This window comes from Vanessa tameamea, chromosome 10 (assembly GCF_037043105.1).
Source record: "Vanessa tameamea isolate UH-Manoa-2023 chromosome 10, ilVanTame1 primary haplotype, whole genome shotgun sequence".
Lineage (NCBI taxonomy): Eukaryota > Metazoa > Arthropoda > Insecta > Lepidoptera > Nymphalidae > Vanessa > Vanessa tameamea.
Genome location: NC_087318.1, coordinates 1,820,717 through 1,838,576, shown reverse-complemented (window position 1 = coordinate 1,838,576; position 17,860 = coordinate 1,820,717). Strand labels below are relative to the sequence as shown.

The 17,860-nt window shown below is 32.8% G+C and overlaps 2 protein-coding genes across 3 annotated transcripts; one reads left to right on the top strand and one right to left on the bottom strand.

Moving 5' to 3' along the window:
• Nucleotides 1-1,472: 1,472 nt before the first annotated feature.
• On the bottom strand, nt 1,473-7,600 carry LOC113395948 (uncharacterized). 2 transcript variants are annotated; one of them, XM_064216065.1, is made up of 11 exons: nt 7,420-7,600; nt 5,964-6,122; nt 5,683-5,802; nt 5,433-5,570; nt 4,804-4,997; nt 4,344-4,546; nt 3,188-3,416; nt 2,900-3,049; nt 2,435-2,503; nt 2,119-2,242; nt 1,473-1,710 (listed from the first exon to the last, which is right to left on the bottom strand). In XM_064216065.1, the coding sequence occupies exons 1-11, from the start codon at nt 7,584-7,586 to the stop codon at nt 1,542-1,544; spliced, it is 1,722 nt and encodes a 573-aa protein (XP_064072135.1). In that variant the 5' UTR covers nt 7,587-7,600; the 3' UTR covers nt 1,473-1,541. The 2 variants fall into 2 exon arrangements, with proteins under 2 accessions (XP_064072135.1, XP_064072136.1); XM_064216066.1 differs by lacking the exon at nt 7,420-7,600 and adding an exon at nt 6,567-6,737.
• An 825-nt stretch (nt 7,601-8,425) lies between these two features.
• Nucleotides 8,426-16,400, top strand: LOC113395976 (transcriptional protein SWT1). Its single transcript, XM_064215999.1, has 11 exons — nt 8,426-8,618; nt 8,784-8,931; nt 9,202-10,004; nt 10,351-10,483; nt 10,753-10,911; nt 12,133-12,236; nt 12,471-12,656; nt 12,944-13,130; nt 14,648-14,861; nt 15,546-15,683; nt 16,259-16,400. The coding sequence occupies exons 1-11, from the start codon at nt 8,490-8,492 to the stop codon at nt 16,398-16,400; spliced, it is 2,343 nt and encodes a 780-aa protein (XP_064072069.1). The 5' UTR covers nt 8,426-8,489.
• The last annotated feature ends 1,460 nt before the right edge of the window (nt 16,401-17,860 follow it).

Here is a 17,860-nt window from a genome sequence, read left to right as displayed (position 1 = left end):
TTTGCGGCCAGATTCAATTAGGCAACCGTATATTAAACCGAAAAAAAATAGCTTTAATTTGATATATAAATTATGAATGTACGTTGTGAGTGTATAAACGTAACAAAATCATACACGTGTAAACCTCTCTGCGAAGAGGTGCGGCCAGATGCGCAACGGCAACTATGAGTTTTCAGTCTTTATAGGTGTTGCCGTAAAATGGACGACATTTTATTGAAAAAACAAGTTGATGAAATTTTTGACGGAATAAGAATTAGATATAAATTCTCCTAATCATAAATATGTGTAAAAATTTGGTTTTTAGCAAACACACGATGGGTACACTGATTTTGCAGCCGGATCTCGTACTAATAGTATATAGTCAAAACCAACTGACAGAAGTCAGTTCAAACACTATCTCAAGAGTAACTTTGGAAGGACGTTAGAATGAATAAAGTATAATGTGATAAAAAAGTTGTAAAAGTGATTTTGTATTTTGAAATGTATGTATTTCAAAAATTATGAAAAACGAATATTTTTTCGTTACAATAGGTATAATTGAAAATCCAATTTTAATATTAATGTCCTTTATTATGATGTATAAAATACTATACGCAAAAAAAGTGCCATAAAAATAATGTATACTGGAACCGACAAATATAAATTATAGCTTTTTACATGCTAATAATGTACAAGAATGTCATGCTCTTCTACATTATAGAAAAAAAAAAAACTGTTGTTTAAACTTGTCTCAAGTGTTTAATTACGTTTATAATTGTGTGAAATATCAAAATTTATCACTACAACAATGAAAATGAAACAATTTGAAGAACAGTTACCAACAAGTAATTAATTCATTACTTTTACCTCACTAATTAAACTCTTATGTCATGTCATACAATGTCATAGTTGTTTATTTATGTTTTCTCTTTCTTTTAACTATAATGCCGTGATATTGAATAATCTCCAACATTGATATAATATGTACTATTTCACTATTTAAAATATATGCCATTATTTATAGTTTATATTTATTATTATAATTTTCTGTCATAAGGATTGCAAAGTTGCCACAAAAATTACAAATAATAATAATTCTCAAATCTTATTAATATATAAATTTTGTAGTTAATTTAAAAATGTAATATACATATATAATATTTGTCATATGTTGCGAATATGAGCACTTTTACAATAACATCTGATCTCTGATCTATTATATTACTTTTATAAATATATTCCCTTTATAAAAATGGATGGATGTAACCCAAGGATAGATCGGCGTAGGACGGACATGACGCGTTAACACTATTGTTTTTAATATCATTACATTGTTACTGAACTAAAAATCAACTATAGTTGTATTTCACTAAAAACATATTTTTAGAGTGACATAACACTATCACAAGTTGTTTCGAAATATGTACTTTCTAATTTTAAACAGCTTCTGAAGCTTTATAATATATTTAGAAACAAAACACCGTAAATTACAACTATTAGTAACTATTGCCACAGTGAAGCATAGAGATAGGTCTGTTGTGGTATGTTTGTCTTGCTCTGACCTAGGTAGTTAGAGCGAGACAGTAATCGGAGAGCGTCTTGAGACCGCGGCTGTCCACGACGCGCGTATTGGGCGCACTCACGGCGGGGTTGACGTGCGCGTTGTGCAGCTCCGACACTTGTGTGGAACACGCAGCCGCCGGGTCGCCCGATGTATGTAGCTTGCCATACCTGAATGAGAAATAAATATATATAATTTAAATTAAATATCTCTAGTTGTATGTATACAAGAAATAAAGAACTGAAAAAGTATAATTTAGTAAACATACTGTGTACTATATACTTTTTTATATTGTCTATTCGAATTGTAGAAGATTACTTTAGATTTACGTTATTTATCACTCGGCTATATTGTGCACTACCTATAGTTTTTGATGAAACATATTGCTATTCCACTTAACGAATTATATCAACTTTAATTCTACTTCCAATGTTCCGGTAGCAGCTTCGTCTACCATCTAATGCCATTTTTCGAAAACCATAATGAATATCATAGACTACTCAAGCTCACGGCCAATGACATCGCATCAAGGCGTGCACGTGTCGCTGCAGCTTGGGCGTAACACAGAACATAATGACCAGAACTCGTTCCCCGGCTGCGCGTTGCTGTCCCACGGGTACGTGAGCACGAGCAGCTTGCCGGCGTGCGCGGGCGGCAGGCGCGACGACGGCTCGCGGTTCTCCAGCTGCGCGCTGATACCGCCTGGACGTGAACAACTACGCTTGCATTAACATGTTCGTTTCAATTACTTAGTTTTAATAACAAATTTTGTGATGCCTGTTAGAAGGCATTTCGGAATATTCAACTTTCGTTTTATCGAATTTCGAATCGATCATTTGTCTGCACAAATTTAATATATAAATTGAATGATTGGAATATATAAAAGTATCTTACCTTTTGGATGCGTTTTACTCTTCAGAAACAGTTTTTTCACAGCTTTCTCGCTTTTGTCTTTAAATAAAGCTGAAAATTAATTTGACATTTTAACATTTGGTTATAAGAATCATTAGAGTACGTTAATTATATGTATTTTATTTATATTTTTTAATTTGTTAAGATTTGTAGTATACACAGATCATCATACTAATTAGTATTAGGTTTATATTTTATATGAAAATATATTATCTGTGTATTTATGCATCTATCATCTAGTGACACATCGCGAAAGCGCGGGAAAATAAGGGATATATAAAAATGGGCGCGCAGTGAAGATGGTGTGCGTGAACAGCGAGCTGATATTTAAATATAATATATATTTAATCTAATATATATTTAATCTAATTGGTAAATCGACCACACATGTGAAAATTACAGTAATTAATAAATATATCTAATTATAATAATGATTAATTCAATCACCTTCAATATCACGACTGCATTTGATATAACCAAAGTTGACATCCGTGACATGATTCAACATGTCTTTCTTAAGAAAGGTACTCATTCTCTCCAAGAATGTCAGAATGTAAGCATCATTTTGATGTTTTGATATCATCCATATACCGAGCCCTGGAAATATATTTTTTTATTATTATTATATAGTTATTCTATATGATTTCTGTTTTGGCTTATGACTCTTGAACTCAAAACATGGATAATAGCTCGAGGCCCTACCACCAAGTGAAAGTCTTTAAAATATATATTTACCGCATCCAATGACATTCACAAACGCATTCTTCCCGCTCTCCTTAGCTCTGAACTCCGCCTCGATGAGAGTCACTTCGGCGAGCACACGGATCCTCTTGTAATAAACTTCATTGTCGAATATACCATTTACTTTTTTTCCTTTCACAACGTGTTGGTATCTGTCTGTATCTTGACTGGTTTTATTTTTAATTTCGTTAAAGAAACTTTCGCTGTATACAGGCGTGGATGTCTGAGGATATGTGTATTATTATAAAAAAATTGTTTACACCCGCGATACGCCTGCGTGTGAGGGTGAAATAAACCTATGTCCTATTCCTAAGCATGTTTGATATATCGAATCATTTCTAAAATCAAAACGATTTGATTTTGACGAGTAACCGTTTTGACCGCATCTTAAAATCTATGATGTTCTGGTAGGTACGTCAAAGCATTCAAAGTACGATAACATTAAACTCATGAAATATTCGCCCAATCTCTCTTTAACTTTACAGTTACCCATCTGTGAGAAAGAGATGAAGCGAATGTTAAGCCGTTTTCAATATTACATTCATTGTACAAATGTAAAGTTAAACAAAGACAGTCGACATCTGAAATCGGATGTCAACATCGATATTTAGTCCAAAAATCCGTGTCCATCGGTATTTAGTCACAACCGATGTCACAAATATCGGATATCCATGCCTAGTTAATCCATCTATCCCTAATGCCAAATTTCATTCGGATCTGTTCAGCCGTTCTGGTGTGATTGAGTAAAAAACTAACATCCATTCAAACTTTCGTAATTATAATATTAGCAAGATAAATACATCGTTTATGACTTACAATATATAATTAAAAACAATTAAGTACATATACGTACTCATATATCATAATATGTGTGTTTGTGCGCGTGTGTGTGTGTGTGTGTGTGTATACCGTGTATGCACGGAAAGTTACATTTATGACAACATGTCAACTAAAAATTGATTGTTATTTGTTACACTATGCTGTCCTTTATTGTTCTGATAACAAGCAAACTTGATATTAAATTGAGCATTTAAGACGTAAGAGCGTAACCAAAAATATACTTTTATTTATGCGTTTAGTAAGCATGACTTTTTTTATTGGGTTTAGATAAAAAGTTTCTATTGAAATATGTACCATAAATGACACATACCTCATAGAATTCTGCCCACATCTCTCTTAAATTCCGCTTGGCAGTTTGGATTGATTGTGAAGTTGGGTCTGCTTTAAATTTTTTGAAATCATTTCCCGCTTTTTTTTCCCCGTACCCATTCTCTGGACAATTCTGATCTTTAGTTATGAGGATATCCTCACAGTCCATCTTACCAGGGCGAACGAAGCGTGGGCCAATCAAACCTACGACATCAAATATTTAATTTTATATGTCATAAGAAATTACTAATATTCCTATTTACCTCTTCATTTTAGCTTAAAACTTGTGTCAGGTGTGGGATGACAATAACCCAAGTGTTAATGACCGATCCTGTGAACCCCTTAAATCATTGCGCTATTGACGCTTCTAATTCCGTCACATAACACTTTGCAAAATGTAAGTAAGAAGAAATTATTCAATGAAAATAACAAATATATATTTTAAAGGGACTTTAGCCCACCTATTATTATAGCTTCTTCTTCAGCATCATTACTGAAAACACCTTTATTACGTCTGGCACCATTATTGATGCATTCGGTGTAACCACTCACATACACCATGGAGGAAATTTTCAATTCATCATAGCTCAAACAATTCTCTAGCACGAGCGGCGGTTTTTCCTTTGATGTTCCAATTTCTTCCCAGCCACCTCTTCTGATATAATAAACAATTTCATTGATATGATGAAGTAGTTATGGATATTGTTAATTAATAGTAACACATAGAAAAGACATAAATCAATACATTTATAGATATGTATTTGATAATGATACATCAAATTAAATAAGAATAAGTAAAAAATAATAAAATTACCTAAAATTTTGTTTTTACAATTTAATTAAAAAAAAAGTATAATAATGAGGTTTTATTTGTGAAAGTATATCATCATATTTTATCTTTACATGTTTATGTATATTATGATTATTATTTTGAAGAACTATGCGACAATTGATGACTAATGGAGTTTATCAATAAGATAATATTAAAAAAAAAAAAAGATATTTAATTATTGCTATTATTATTTTATATATTATCTATCTGTTGATAACTCTATTCTATCAATAAAAACACATTTAATTAGGTATTTACCCCTTTTCACCATTAAGGAGTCCATATTTGTCATGTGGTCCAACAAAAAATAGAGCTCTCTTTTTCAATATCCTGTCTATGAGCTCAGGCACTGTCATGTCTTCGTAAAAAGCCTTTTCAATATCAGATCCAAATTCTCTGAAATATCATGACAAATATTTTGTAATTTTTAGATAATTTTGTAACTTTTATATACTTTACTAGAAATAGAATAAAGAAGTAATATTATAGAAATGTTTTTAAATATTACCTTTTGTGGTTCAAAAATTTTGCCATCAGAATCAGAATTCTTTCATGTACAAGTGGATAGGTTGACGTAATATTCCTTTGCAGCCTTATGATTGGTCTAAGAGCTTTTAAATAGTCCAACCTGAATTTTTATTATAAATATTAGTGTATGTACGTAGCATCTTTATTCTATTGTTCCTTTTTTTTTAAAGTTTGAATTAATTTATTTACTCAATAACAAAATACAAAGGAAGTTAATTTCATATGGCACATAATATTCAATTTTAATAATGAGTAACAAACCTAACAGTTTCTATCGGGAATCGAACTGGAAAGGCTTTACTATTTTCTATGACTTTGTCCACATCATCTGAGAGTTTAATTAGTGGTAGAGTTGTACAATGATGAAGTAATTTTTTATTTTGGTCAGTAATGCTAGGAAGGCTCCAATCATGTTTGCACCTGTTTTATGTTAAATGAATTACAATATCATAATTATTGAATAATACTTATTATTTAATACTATTCTATTTACTATAAATAATACTTTTATATTAATATATAACATATATTTTTTAATAAAATACCTATAACTGAAATCATTTACATAATTATATATGAATCATATGCTTATAATACCTACATTAATTTAATAAGTGTTTTTTAATCAATTATATTATTAAAAAGCCCTTTAAGTAATATTAAAGTTTTTTTTATATTCTTATTAGTATTGTATCATTTCAATAATACATTTTTGTATAAAAGCTAAAGCAACTATTGCAACATAATTATGAGTCATAACATTACAAGAACTTGTTTCAATTTTTACACAAACAATCTGGAATATTTGCTTATATTTATAATTTTAATATTTTTTTTATTACTTCATACCCTATTAAAACTTACCAAGAAATATTTTGAAAAATTGGGAAGTTATCCATTGTTTAAGTTACTAAAAACTTAAATGTAATTAGTACATTAACTTTTCTCAGACCAATCAAAACACTTTTGTTTTATTGATTTGAAAAACTTTTGTATTGTTTTTGCATTTAACCATACAGCACGAAAGCTGATCGGTTAATGCCAATCGCGTCGTATAACTCATACCTGTATAACAATACACTTCTAAGATAAACAATATTATGTAGTGTCAATGATATTTATTAAACTGGAAAAACCAAGAAGAAAATTAGGCTGCTAGGAAGATATATATATCGTAAAGTTCTTAACGATAATTTATAAAGTTTTAATCAGTTCAACTATTGTTCTAATACCGAGAAAAATTTTTTTTAACATAGCCCTAGATTTGCTTTTAAATTAAGCGGATATATACTACAAAGTCATTACTTAATCGAGCCGAATTATCTAATGATATAGTTCATGATTTCATTGCTAGTTGCTCACTTGCTAGTGAATTGTGAAAAAAGTATAGAGTAGGTACCTATTTGATTTTATTAACTTTTCTTTGACATTAGACAATTTTCGTTGACTAAGGGTGACAGTTACGACTTAGTACTTGAGTTATAGGTACCTACATAGATAATACACTTATACTAGCTAGGTATCTACTACCTACTACCTAGTGCTCAAGTCACAATGCAAAATTCGCCAAGTTGTCGTCTGCGAAAGGCCGAGTTCCTGTGCGCGACGCGGAATTGACTGCCGCGGGTTTTCGAGGACACTGTCGCGCACAGCAGCGATATTCTCGGCAGATCTCGCGTTACGTTGACGCACGGGAACCGGCAGATTGTTAACTGACCCGGTTGACTCGAATTTGTCCACCAATCGACGGATAGTCGACTCGGCAGGACGATCATCGCGACCGTAAAACGGGCGAAGTGCGCGGAACGTTGCTCGAACTGAAGACCCATTTTCATAAAACAATTTTATGATTTGCACGTGCTGCTCGACACTGTAACCTGCCATGGTGGTTTGGGAGGACGGAATGAATATAACATACTGCTGTCACTCAAACAACATGGCCGCTATCAGCTGTCAAAGTTCAAGCGTCCCTATTGGAAAACCCCTTAGTACTACTGAGTACTGACACTGAGTAGTGAGTACTGAGTACTGACTGTCTTTCTTACGTCAGTCTCGCACGTCATGACGACTAACTTCAGTGATATTGATGTTGATAATAACATGTAAACTGTAAAGATAACATTTTGAAATTGGTTGGCGTAACTAAAAGTCGTTAAATTGAATTACCATTATTGAGTTTTATATTATTTTTATGATATAAATGCTTAAATCTTAGATTTCACAAATAATTGATGATGATGAATAAATAAAATACAGTTGTTTAATGAGCGGACTCTGCTGTACTAGAAAGACACATTGTTGTAAATTATGCAATAATTTGATAGAATATTAACGAGAATATTATAATATATGAAGCTGTATCTACTACGCTCGTGGTTTTAAATTTTAAGGTCTAACTTAAATACCATATATTTAAACTACCACATGCACATAGACATGTGTATAGGTTTATGTTTCAATAAACTAATACATATATATAATATTGATGAGAAGATATTTTCTTTTTGTTACGAGTTTGCTTTGAATATTTGTACTAAGAAATTTTTAAATAATTTGGCACACTAAATCCATACTTCCAATTTACGTAACCCTGTTATAGATATACATATAAGAAAAATTATTTATTTTAGTTTCATCGTAATTTTGTAATGTGTAAATTAAATATAAATAAATAAACATAATAAATTTCTAGCAACACTATATATTTCTATTTGTCAATTAGATCAACACATCCAACGATTTTGTTAGGTGTGATGGTTTTTGTTTAAATATTTGTTGTTATTCGTTATGAATACCCATAAAAATGACGACCAGAAATTACCCGATGGCTGGGTTTTATGTAAATCGAAATCAATTCCGGGAAGGAAATATTATTTTAATAAGAAAACCGGAAAATCTTCTTGGTCGGAACCACAGGTGAATTTCGTAATTTTTGTTTAGTATAAATTATTACGTTTTGAATATTCACTGTAAGATTTATATACTGATACAGTTAAATTTTTAAATTGCAATTATATTAAATATATTGTAGTTGTAAGAAGTTTTATTATTACGGTAGGCCTCAATATGTTGTTTTTTAAGGACGATGATAAGTCTGACAAGAAGTCTTGTAAGAAAGAGAAATTAAAAAAACAGGAGAAGAGAAGAAAGGAGGAGTTAGCTAAGAAGGGTACAAAGAGGAAAAGTGATGGGCATGAAGAAAATGCTTCAAAGAAACGATCCAAACAAGGTCTGTAAATTACCTATTATAAATTTTTTGGTATATAATATTTTCCTGGTTATATACAAAAAAATCTCTTTTAAGCTTAATTGTGAATTGCTGAGCATTACATAATACTCTGTAACAAATTATAGATTTAAAAAATAAAATCTTTACTACCTCCAAAGTAAGCTTCTAAAATTTATCTTCACTATAATTTTGCTGTAAGCAAATATATTATATTTTTCATTAACTCCCACGATAGTTATGTTTTTTATATCAAGTTATTAAATTTACTAGATACAACTGATGCAGCAAGTTATAAAGCTAATAAAAGTGACTCTTCTTTACAATGTCAACAAAAAAGACGAAAGGAGAGTTCACCAAAATCTACAAGTACTCCAAAAACAACACCTTCAAAAAGCACTTCAAACAATAGAACAGAAACACCAATCAAAAATTCTCCTGTTAAAAATTTGGCTAATTCGAGATTGTCGCAGCTACGAGCTTTACTTAATTCCGAAGCTAAGGAAGAAGAAGATTTGGATGCTCACAACAAAAAAGTCAAAATTAGCCCAAAAACCAGTTCAAATGAAACACCTAGCAAAACCTGCAGGGCTGACCGCAAAAGTCCAAATTTGAATGACTCAAAATCTGCTCATTCTCCCAGCAGTGATAGTTTACAGTCCATGCCATCTCCTTCACAATTTTTTGCCGCTAACAAAATCATATCATCAATGAAAGCTCAACTACCTGAAGAATATTGTTGTAAAGAGAAACAGAAAGACACATTTGCAGACATAGAGAAAGGAATCTGTAGCCAGACCCCAGAGTACCCATTTTCCAAACATCCAGCTACACCACCACAGTTTTCTGAAGCAAGTAAATTAGTCTCAGCTATTAAGTCGAAACTAGCATACAAAGTTTCTACATCTAAAGATAGTGTAAAAACTTTTTCATCAGCTAAAGAAAGAATGGAAATGTTGAGAACTAATTTGAGTTTGGAGGCAGAACAGGAAATGAATAGCAGTTTTTTATGTAATAGTATTGAATCAGAACCAAAACCTAGCACAGAAGCTATGGAAATAGAAGAATCTAAAGAGGTTTGTATACATATACAATATTCTAAAGAAGCTGTTCTAAATATATTTTACATATGTATATCATCACTGTAAAATTGTAAGTACTGTTAGTATTAAAATTGTGAATGGTGATTCAAGTTACAGTAAAACATAAAACAAATCACTAAAATTCACTTAAACAATAGATAAACTACCTAAAAGATAATGCATTCAACTATTAGCAGTATGTTAGTATTCACAATCTTTAGACATCTAACATTTTAGGTATTTACAAATTGAAGGTGACATATATGAAATATTCAAATAATTCTACTCTGTTTACTGTTGTTTGTATGTTGTTAATGTATGTTTTTTTTTAAAATTAAAGGTTAAACAAATCATTCCTACAAACCAGAGGGACAGTATTGGAGGTGGGGACAATTTAGTCCTGGTCGTAGACACAAATATATTTATACATGAACTTGACTTTATTAAGAATGTCCTAAATTCTCATATAAAAGGTAATGGTTTTTTAATATATGATTTTTATTCTATACGACTAATGCTAAAGGATATACAAAATTAACATTAAAAACAAAAGCATTTTTTATCAAAAGTTGAAGGTTTGGTTGAAGGCCCTATTAGGGCGTTGGAGGCAATTACCTATGTTCATTTTATAAGAATCCTTACTAAAATTTGATCGAGCTCATAATTAAGAATGATTGAATGGAAAAAATTATTAGATATTATATAGAAAAAAAAATTAAAGATATATTTATACATATTACAGGTTACAGTGAACAGCCAACCCTTTTAGTTCCATGGCGTGTTATAAATGAATTAGACAGGCTCAAAGACAATAACAATGGCAATGGAGCTCTCTGTAAACGAGCAAAGTCGGCCATGGATTATCTTTACAAATCATTGCCAGAGAACAGCCGAATCAAAGGTATGCTTCATAAATATAGTAAATTCTTTCACAGCAAATGGTCTTTCAATTTCAGCAAGTTTACAAGTCTCACGAAAATTGGATTTGATAACCATCCTATTATTGCAAATAGACGATAATTTATTTGGGATTAGGGCATTGTGCAAGCCGTCAAAAAGCAATAAATAGTATTGCTTTATTCCAGTTTGAAGATTACAAGAGACATTTTAACCGATGATTTCGGGTTCAAACCCAGGCAGGCACCACTGAACTTTCATGTGCTTAATTTGTGTTTATAATTCATCTCGTGCTCGGCGGTGAAGGAAAACATCGTGAGGAAACCTGCATGTGTCTATTTTCAACGAAATTCTGCCACATGTGTATTCCGCCAACCCGCATTGGAGCAGCGTGGTGGAATATGCTCCAAACCTTCTCCTCAAAGGGAGAGGAGGTCTTTAGCCCAGCAGTGGGAAATTTACAGGCTGCTAATGCTAAAAATGGTGACCTCATACTATTAGGTGATCCATTTGCCTGTTCACCTTTCTATATTACATATAAGCCGATAGTTCAAGACTAATGTTAGACTAATGTTACTGATGATGAGGTTGATAATGGTTTCCATTGTCTGTTTAAAACATCTATTTATATGAAATACATTTCATTTTATGTGTTGATTTTGTCAGACATAGAAATAACCATAACCATAGTATAATAAATACTAATAGTGAAGGGTCAACTCTGGTTGCTCTAAAAATCTTGACAGCCGACAAGGTATTGAAAATGAGGATTGTCACGAAATACTTTTTTATGTACATATTTTGTTATGAAAAGTAATTCCAGGTTTTGTGTTATTATCTTTAGTAAATGGACCATAATTTATATGATAAGATTCATTATGAATGAGCAAACTCTAGTTAATTAATTAAATCAAAAATGTGATTTTTCTCCACTGACATCCCTAAATAACAATACACTAAAATTATACTGGCACATAAGGCTTGTAGCTCTGGTGGTGCGAGAAGGAGAACTATGCTTGTCTATATTACCCTGTCAAATTGAATTGGTTCAATAATTCTAATATGCTTTGGCAATTTTATATTGTAGATATTTCTATGGCTTCACTATTTATCAAAAAATTATTGCTAAAATGTTCTTCTGTTCCTTTCAAATATAATCAGGGCTCCTTTAGTAGTTCTATTAATTTGTTAGTAATAGTAATTTGGAATACAAGTTGATTTTTAGGTCAATCGTTACGCGATGCGAATTCCCACATCTACCCTTGTGAGGTGCCGGACGACGAGATATTAAATTGTAGTCTACAGCAAATTGAGAGAGGCAGGAATGTGGTGAGTTATATCTTTAATTAATATATAATTTTATTAATCACTTTATTGTTTTAAAATTAAGAAATACATGAAAAGCTGATGAATAATAAACTTAAGGAAGTTGAAGTAGGTTCAATGCATTCACATTTATACTATTATTACAAACGCGAAAGTAACTCTGTCTGTGAAGAAGCCGCAGGTTAGGAGGGTTAGAAGTAAAAAAAATTGTGAATTGTAATGTATTTTTGTTTCCAGATTCTCGTGTCAAATGACAAAAATCTCTGCAACAAAGCAAGTATAAATGGAGTGAAGAGAATTAATGTGAATGAGTTAAAGGAGCTCGTTGAGAACAAGCCACAACCCAACAACGACCCTGACCTTCTGGAGAGCGTCAAACATTACCAACAAACTATTTACCACTTGCTCGCCAATATATTAGAAGTATGTGCTTGTTTTGTTAAAAATCTAGGGTATTTTTGTTAAAAGTCTAATGTGAAACAGTGAAATAGAGAAAGATGATAATGCCTTATCCATCAGCCTGGTGACGAGACGGCTAATGTGTTACCAAGAAATGGGAGGCAGGCAGGTCAGGCAAGCTGCCTGACCATCTGACTGCTAAGGCCATTCGTGAAATTGTAGACAGAGAACTTGGTGTTAGGGCTTTGTTAAGAGTCCATCTGTCATCATATTGTCAGTGTTACTAAACTATGTCTGAACACAATTTTCAGAACGAAATGCGAGCTAAGTACAACAATCTCTGGCAACACGTGTTATTCAAAGCGCCGCCCTGGACGTTGTCCGACGTGCTGCAATGTTTGCTCAAACATTGGTTTGCGGTGTTCAACGAGGTGTTTCCGCGGATAGAGCAGCTCATAACCGAGCTCAAGAACAGCTTGGCGTCAATAGAGAGGAAGGGTAATGTCCTGCAATGCATTAAAATGTCGCTATGTTGGTAACGACAGTAAATTAGACCAAGATTGATAAACTGAGTAAATATTTTATACTAATGCAGTCCAAATTCGATTCACGTTATCCACGTCCATCCATGTTAAATTAAATACCTTTAAAAAAAATTAAACTAACAAATATTTTTTTGGCTGTTGTTGTCTCACGCAGACATCTGTAAGCAAGCACTCGGACTAATAAACGGTGATATTAATTTGGCGTGGAGGGGGAGTACGTCTATACTGAGCGTTTTCGTAGACTCATTTATGACGTACATTACGACAACCCATCAGGACCGAATTGTTTAACATTTTTACCCCGAGAAGGGTATTATAAGTTCATTTTTTATACCTTTGCCTGTTTATTGTCTTAAGTTTTAATCTTTAAAAACTGTTTTGAACTTATGTTCGAATTTATGTTCGAAAAGCATTAATTTTAATAGTGATCATAATTTGACCTCTTTAAACACGTCATTTATATCAGAAAGTGGAAGCCGCACTATAGCAATGCGACGAATAAACATATCAAATCTAGTAAAGCCATTCAAATAATTAAAACTGCTAAAATTTGATGGTTAAATATGAGACTATTGATTCGTTCAGAGTTAATGTATAGATTTATTAACTCACGAAGACGCGATAAATTATCGGCTATTATTAGAATTGAGGGTAAGATTTCTTAGTGTGCGTGAGAATGTTGTTATGACTATTAACATAAGAACGTCAAGGCCCCTAGCACATGGCGTATTTTAAATGCGCAGACGACGTACGCACTGCGCCGTAGATTTTTGCGTTTTTGTAGATTCGAACGCACGTAAAACGCGATACAAACGCGCGTATGAAGCGCGTTCGAAACTCGTTTGATGGCCGTACAAAGGGCCAGAGGAGGGGTAGAAGAGGGGCGTGCCGGGTGAGTTTATGATCAAAACGTGGCAGCTACGAGCGCCTTAAGCTCGTCTGTATCGATATATCTGTGCGTATACGCGCAGTCAGCGCACGTTTTCCGATCGCTCCATGTGCTGAGGTTACAAGGTTGCGTTCAAATCTCGTTTGAAGCGTGTATACGCGTGTCATTTGCGCCTTAAAATACGCCTCGTGTTACGGGCCTAATAGTCTCACGCACATACTAATTTGTATTTATTTTTCTGTCTGTACTCTCGTACGTATTTATTATGTTACATATTTATTTTTCTGTGTGTATGTATTGTATATGTTGTGTGTACGTGTTATTTAACGTGGAGGGTTGCGCCTTCGTGAATGAATGAAATTATAGTAGGAAAGCCAAGAAATGATTTGCAATTTCCTGTATGTTTTTATTTACCGTGAATGATAGCTTGATTTTCAGAGCTTGCTTTTATTTTAAATCCTGTTTTGTCGTTCAGTTTTATTTCAAATAAGATATCACATTTAACCTATCTGATCGACTTACGTCATGAAATTAACCTTATTAAATCTTAAGACTCATTCTTAATGTAAATACGGTTTCAGATCCGAACACCTTAACACAATCAGAAGTGGCAAACTTCAAGGAATTATGCTTAGACGTGGCGAAGCGATGTCAAATCATTCCAGAATATATGGAACTAGCTAAGACTACTGTGGAGCGACTGCTGCGCAACTGTGCGAGCGAGACGGAGAATAGAGACAGGGATAGTGTCGTCGATGCGTTTGAGGGACTTTGGACTGTGTTGTCTAGTTATAGGTGAGACTGATATTTATATCGATGCGTACGATTTGTGTGCGCGGATCAAGTTCATGGAAATTGTTCTTTCAATAGTATGATATACATTTACGTTAAGATTCATTTTTCTTTTGACACAGTCAACATTATTTTTAATTGTATTTTTTAAACTTTTGCAATGTATGTGATCTCTAAAATCTATGAAAATAATCGATATTATTGTGAATAACATGAGGCAAGTGAGTAACCGGTGAGTTCGTTGGTACTTATCAGTAGATCTATATTTGGAACCAGTGGTAGCTTTAGATTCAATTTTATCCCGAGACATGACGATTCGAAATTTCTAGAGCTTAGTTTGTAGTGTAAATATAGTTATTATGTTAGCTATAGTTGCAATTCTAAGATTAGAAATTGTAAGATTCTAAAATTCTTACTAACTTAAAGATTTGAATTTTGAATATAGCTCAAATAAAAAAGCGTAAAAATAAAAAGGAGGGTTATTCAAAATTATTTTGTACATATTATTAATGATGTATATACTCTTAATAAAAATTAGGTAAAAAGTAGGTGATAAGCAATAAAGTATATTTTGATTTTAATTTTGGATTGGATTTTGGAATTTTCTTTTCAACCTTTTTAAAAAAGTACTTGTAAATTAATATGGACAGCTCTCCGGATAGTGAAAAATAATATTTTTGTTCGCAGTGCTAAGTTGGCGAGTTCGTTAGGCATTCCACATAGTATAGAAGACAAACTCCCAGGAAACGATACCCTACCGGTTCTAACTAGCAAGTGGACATTCATCAATGGACATGTTAACGATCTCACACAAGCTATTAAGTGGTAATTGTTTAGTGTATATAGATGTTAGGTGTCGCCTGCGACTTCGCTCGCGTTTTAGAGTTTGGTTGTCAGGAATTTTTATTTTAATTAGGAAAAAAAGTAGCCTATTTTCTTTCTTGGAGAGCAAGCTCGCTATATGACATAATTTCAATAATTTCGGTTCAGTGGTTAGGTTCCGTGAACGACCAACAGAGAGACGGGTAGATAGAGCTACTTTCGCCTTTATAATATTAGATAAATAATGTGTAGAAAACAAGAAATAGCAAGTGTAAAAAAATTGACATTTGAACTTAGCTGTTTATTTTTATGACTTTTAAATTAAACAAATATAATGCAAGTAATATTAAGAAAGTTCTGGAAACCAAGCCACGATCGAAAATCGGACGGCATAATTAAAAAACACTGTGTAGTAGCTTTTTGAAAGTACAAAAAGTAATAATTACATCGATCATCAGATCCATTGATTTTCGCAAATGTTAGCGGGAGCTGTTAAATAAGTAAAGTAGCGAGTATAAATGTTCCGCTGCGACCGAGGTTGAGGTCGAGGTTGAGGTGTGCGTGTGTGCGTGTTGCAGCGTGCTGGCGGCGCGCGGCGCGGCGGGCGAGTGCGCGTGGCGCCTGCACGCCGCGCTGGCCCGCGCGCGCCGCGCGCTCGCCGCCGCCGCGCCGCCGCTCCCCGCGCCGCACGTCGCCGCCTTCTGCGCCGACTGCGGGTGAGCCCTCCCCCAGTCTTACTATTCCCTCCGATCTTCATTTACAATACAACGCTGGCAATCTATCGCTGTCATATTGTCACGTTGACTTCTTGTTCATAATGAACATAAAATATTATTCAAGTACTTGGCTTATGATATCGCGCCAATTGGATGTCTATTGTTATTTGACTTTTATCCTCTTGTGGTAATAAATATAATAACGTAGCATGACTCAGCTAGTTAATAATGAAATGTTATTTTATTTCAGAAACATGCTACAGGAAGCGTACAACAAGTTCTCCCAGCTAACGGACATATTGAATGTATGTAAGAGTAGATTTTCCAATGATATGAATTAATTGCGTTGTATCGTCGCAGTCAAATGTTAAGTTAAATAATTTATTTATAATATCTTAAATTAATGTCTCATGTATTTCGAAGTCATAACGCGATTTGTTGATATAGGACGTAGATTTTATCTAAATTCACTTTAATCTTTTTTAGCTTTTGGTGGTTATTTATAAAATGTGAGCGTTACTTAAAAAAAAAAATCACACGTAATTATTACGCAACTTTCATAAACAAGCGAACGTGGTATACAAAGAGAATTAAAAGATAGTATATTTTAACACCCTTGTATATATATATATATATATATATATGAAAAACATAATTTGGGGGTTCTCTTTTTTCATCATACAATAAAAAGTATGATTTCGTTTGATCTGAATACTTTCACAAAAAAACAAATCAAATAATCGGTATAAGTGTCTAATCGTAACTGCCATTACAAAAAGGTCGTATGTAAATTAATTTGTGTAGATGAGCATAAAACTGTTATTGATTTTTGGTTCCTTTCGGTGTTTGCAAATATATGATATATGACTTTTTTAAGTTGAAATTAAAACCTGTTTACTTATGACGTTTTGCATGAATAGTATAGGTTAAACGTTAATACAATCTTTAATGACACTCCCAAAAAACATTAAATTTATCTATGAAAAAATACAAGTAACATATGACTTTTCGAAGTTGCAATAGAATCTGATCGTTACTTATAATGTTTTGCAATAATTCCAAAATATAAATCTATCAACTAAAAATATAGTAACATATGACCTTTTGAAGTTAAAATTGATTGTTGAAATTGGAACTTAATTGTTACTTACGACGTTTTGCATTAAAAGTTTGAAGCGGCTGTTTGAAATATTTTCATTCACTGTGCATATACGGTCGGTTCCATAGGTCATGGACGTCTTATAATAACAGTTCTTAAATCTTCAATCTTATATTCTTCAATCTTAGGTAGCTTAATTATCCCACTATCCATATAACATTTATTGGTAAATGTTTATTGTTAGGATGACCAGTGTAACCATAGACATCGTGGGCATAAAAACTGATTTACCATTGAGGCCTACCAATGTTGGCTTAGCTAATTAATGAGGAACATTATTCATTAGGAATACAAAATCCGTCGAT

Excerpts from the sequence above, each read along its gene's own strand:
- LOC113395948 (XM_064216065.1), bottom strand. The coding sequence starts at position 7,586 with ATGGCAGGTTACAGTGTCGAGCAGCACGTGCAAATCATAAAATTGTTT. Across the intron at positions 4,998-5,432 it reads CTCCTTAATGGTGAAAAGGG|AAGAGGTGGCTGGGAAGAAA; the intron begins GTAAATACCTAA and ends TTATTATATCAG. Across the intron at positions 4,547-4,803 it reads AGAAGAAGCTATAATAATAG|GTTTGATTGGCCCACGCTTC; the intron begins GTGGGCTAAAGT and ends TTGATGTCGTAG.
- LOC113395976 (XM_064215999.1), top strand. The coding sequence starts at position 8,490 with ATGAATACCCATAAAAATGACGACCAGAAATTACCCGATGGCTGGGTT. Across the intron at positions 10,484-10,752 it reads CCTAAATTCTCATATAAAAG|GTTACAGTGAACAGCCAACC; the intron begins GTAATGGTTTTT and ends TACATATTACAG. Across the intron at positions 13,131-14,647 it reads GGCGTCAATAGAGAGGAAGG|ATCCGAACACCTTAACACAA; the intron begins GTAATGTCCTGC and ends ATACGGTTTCAG.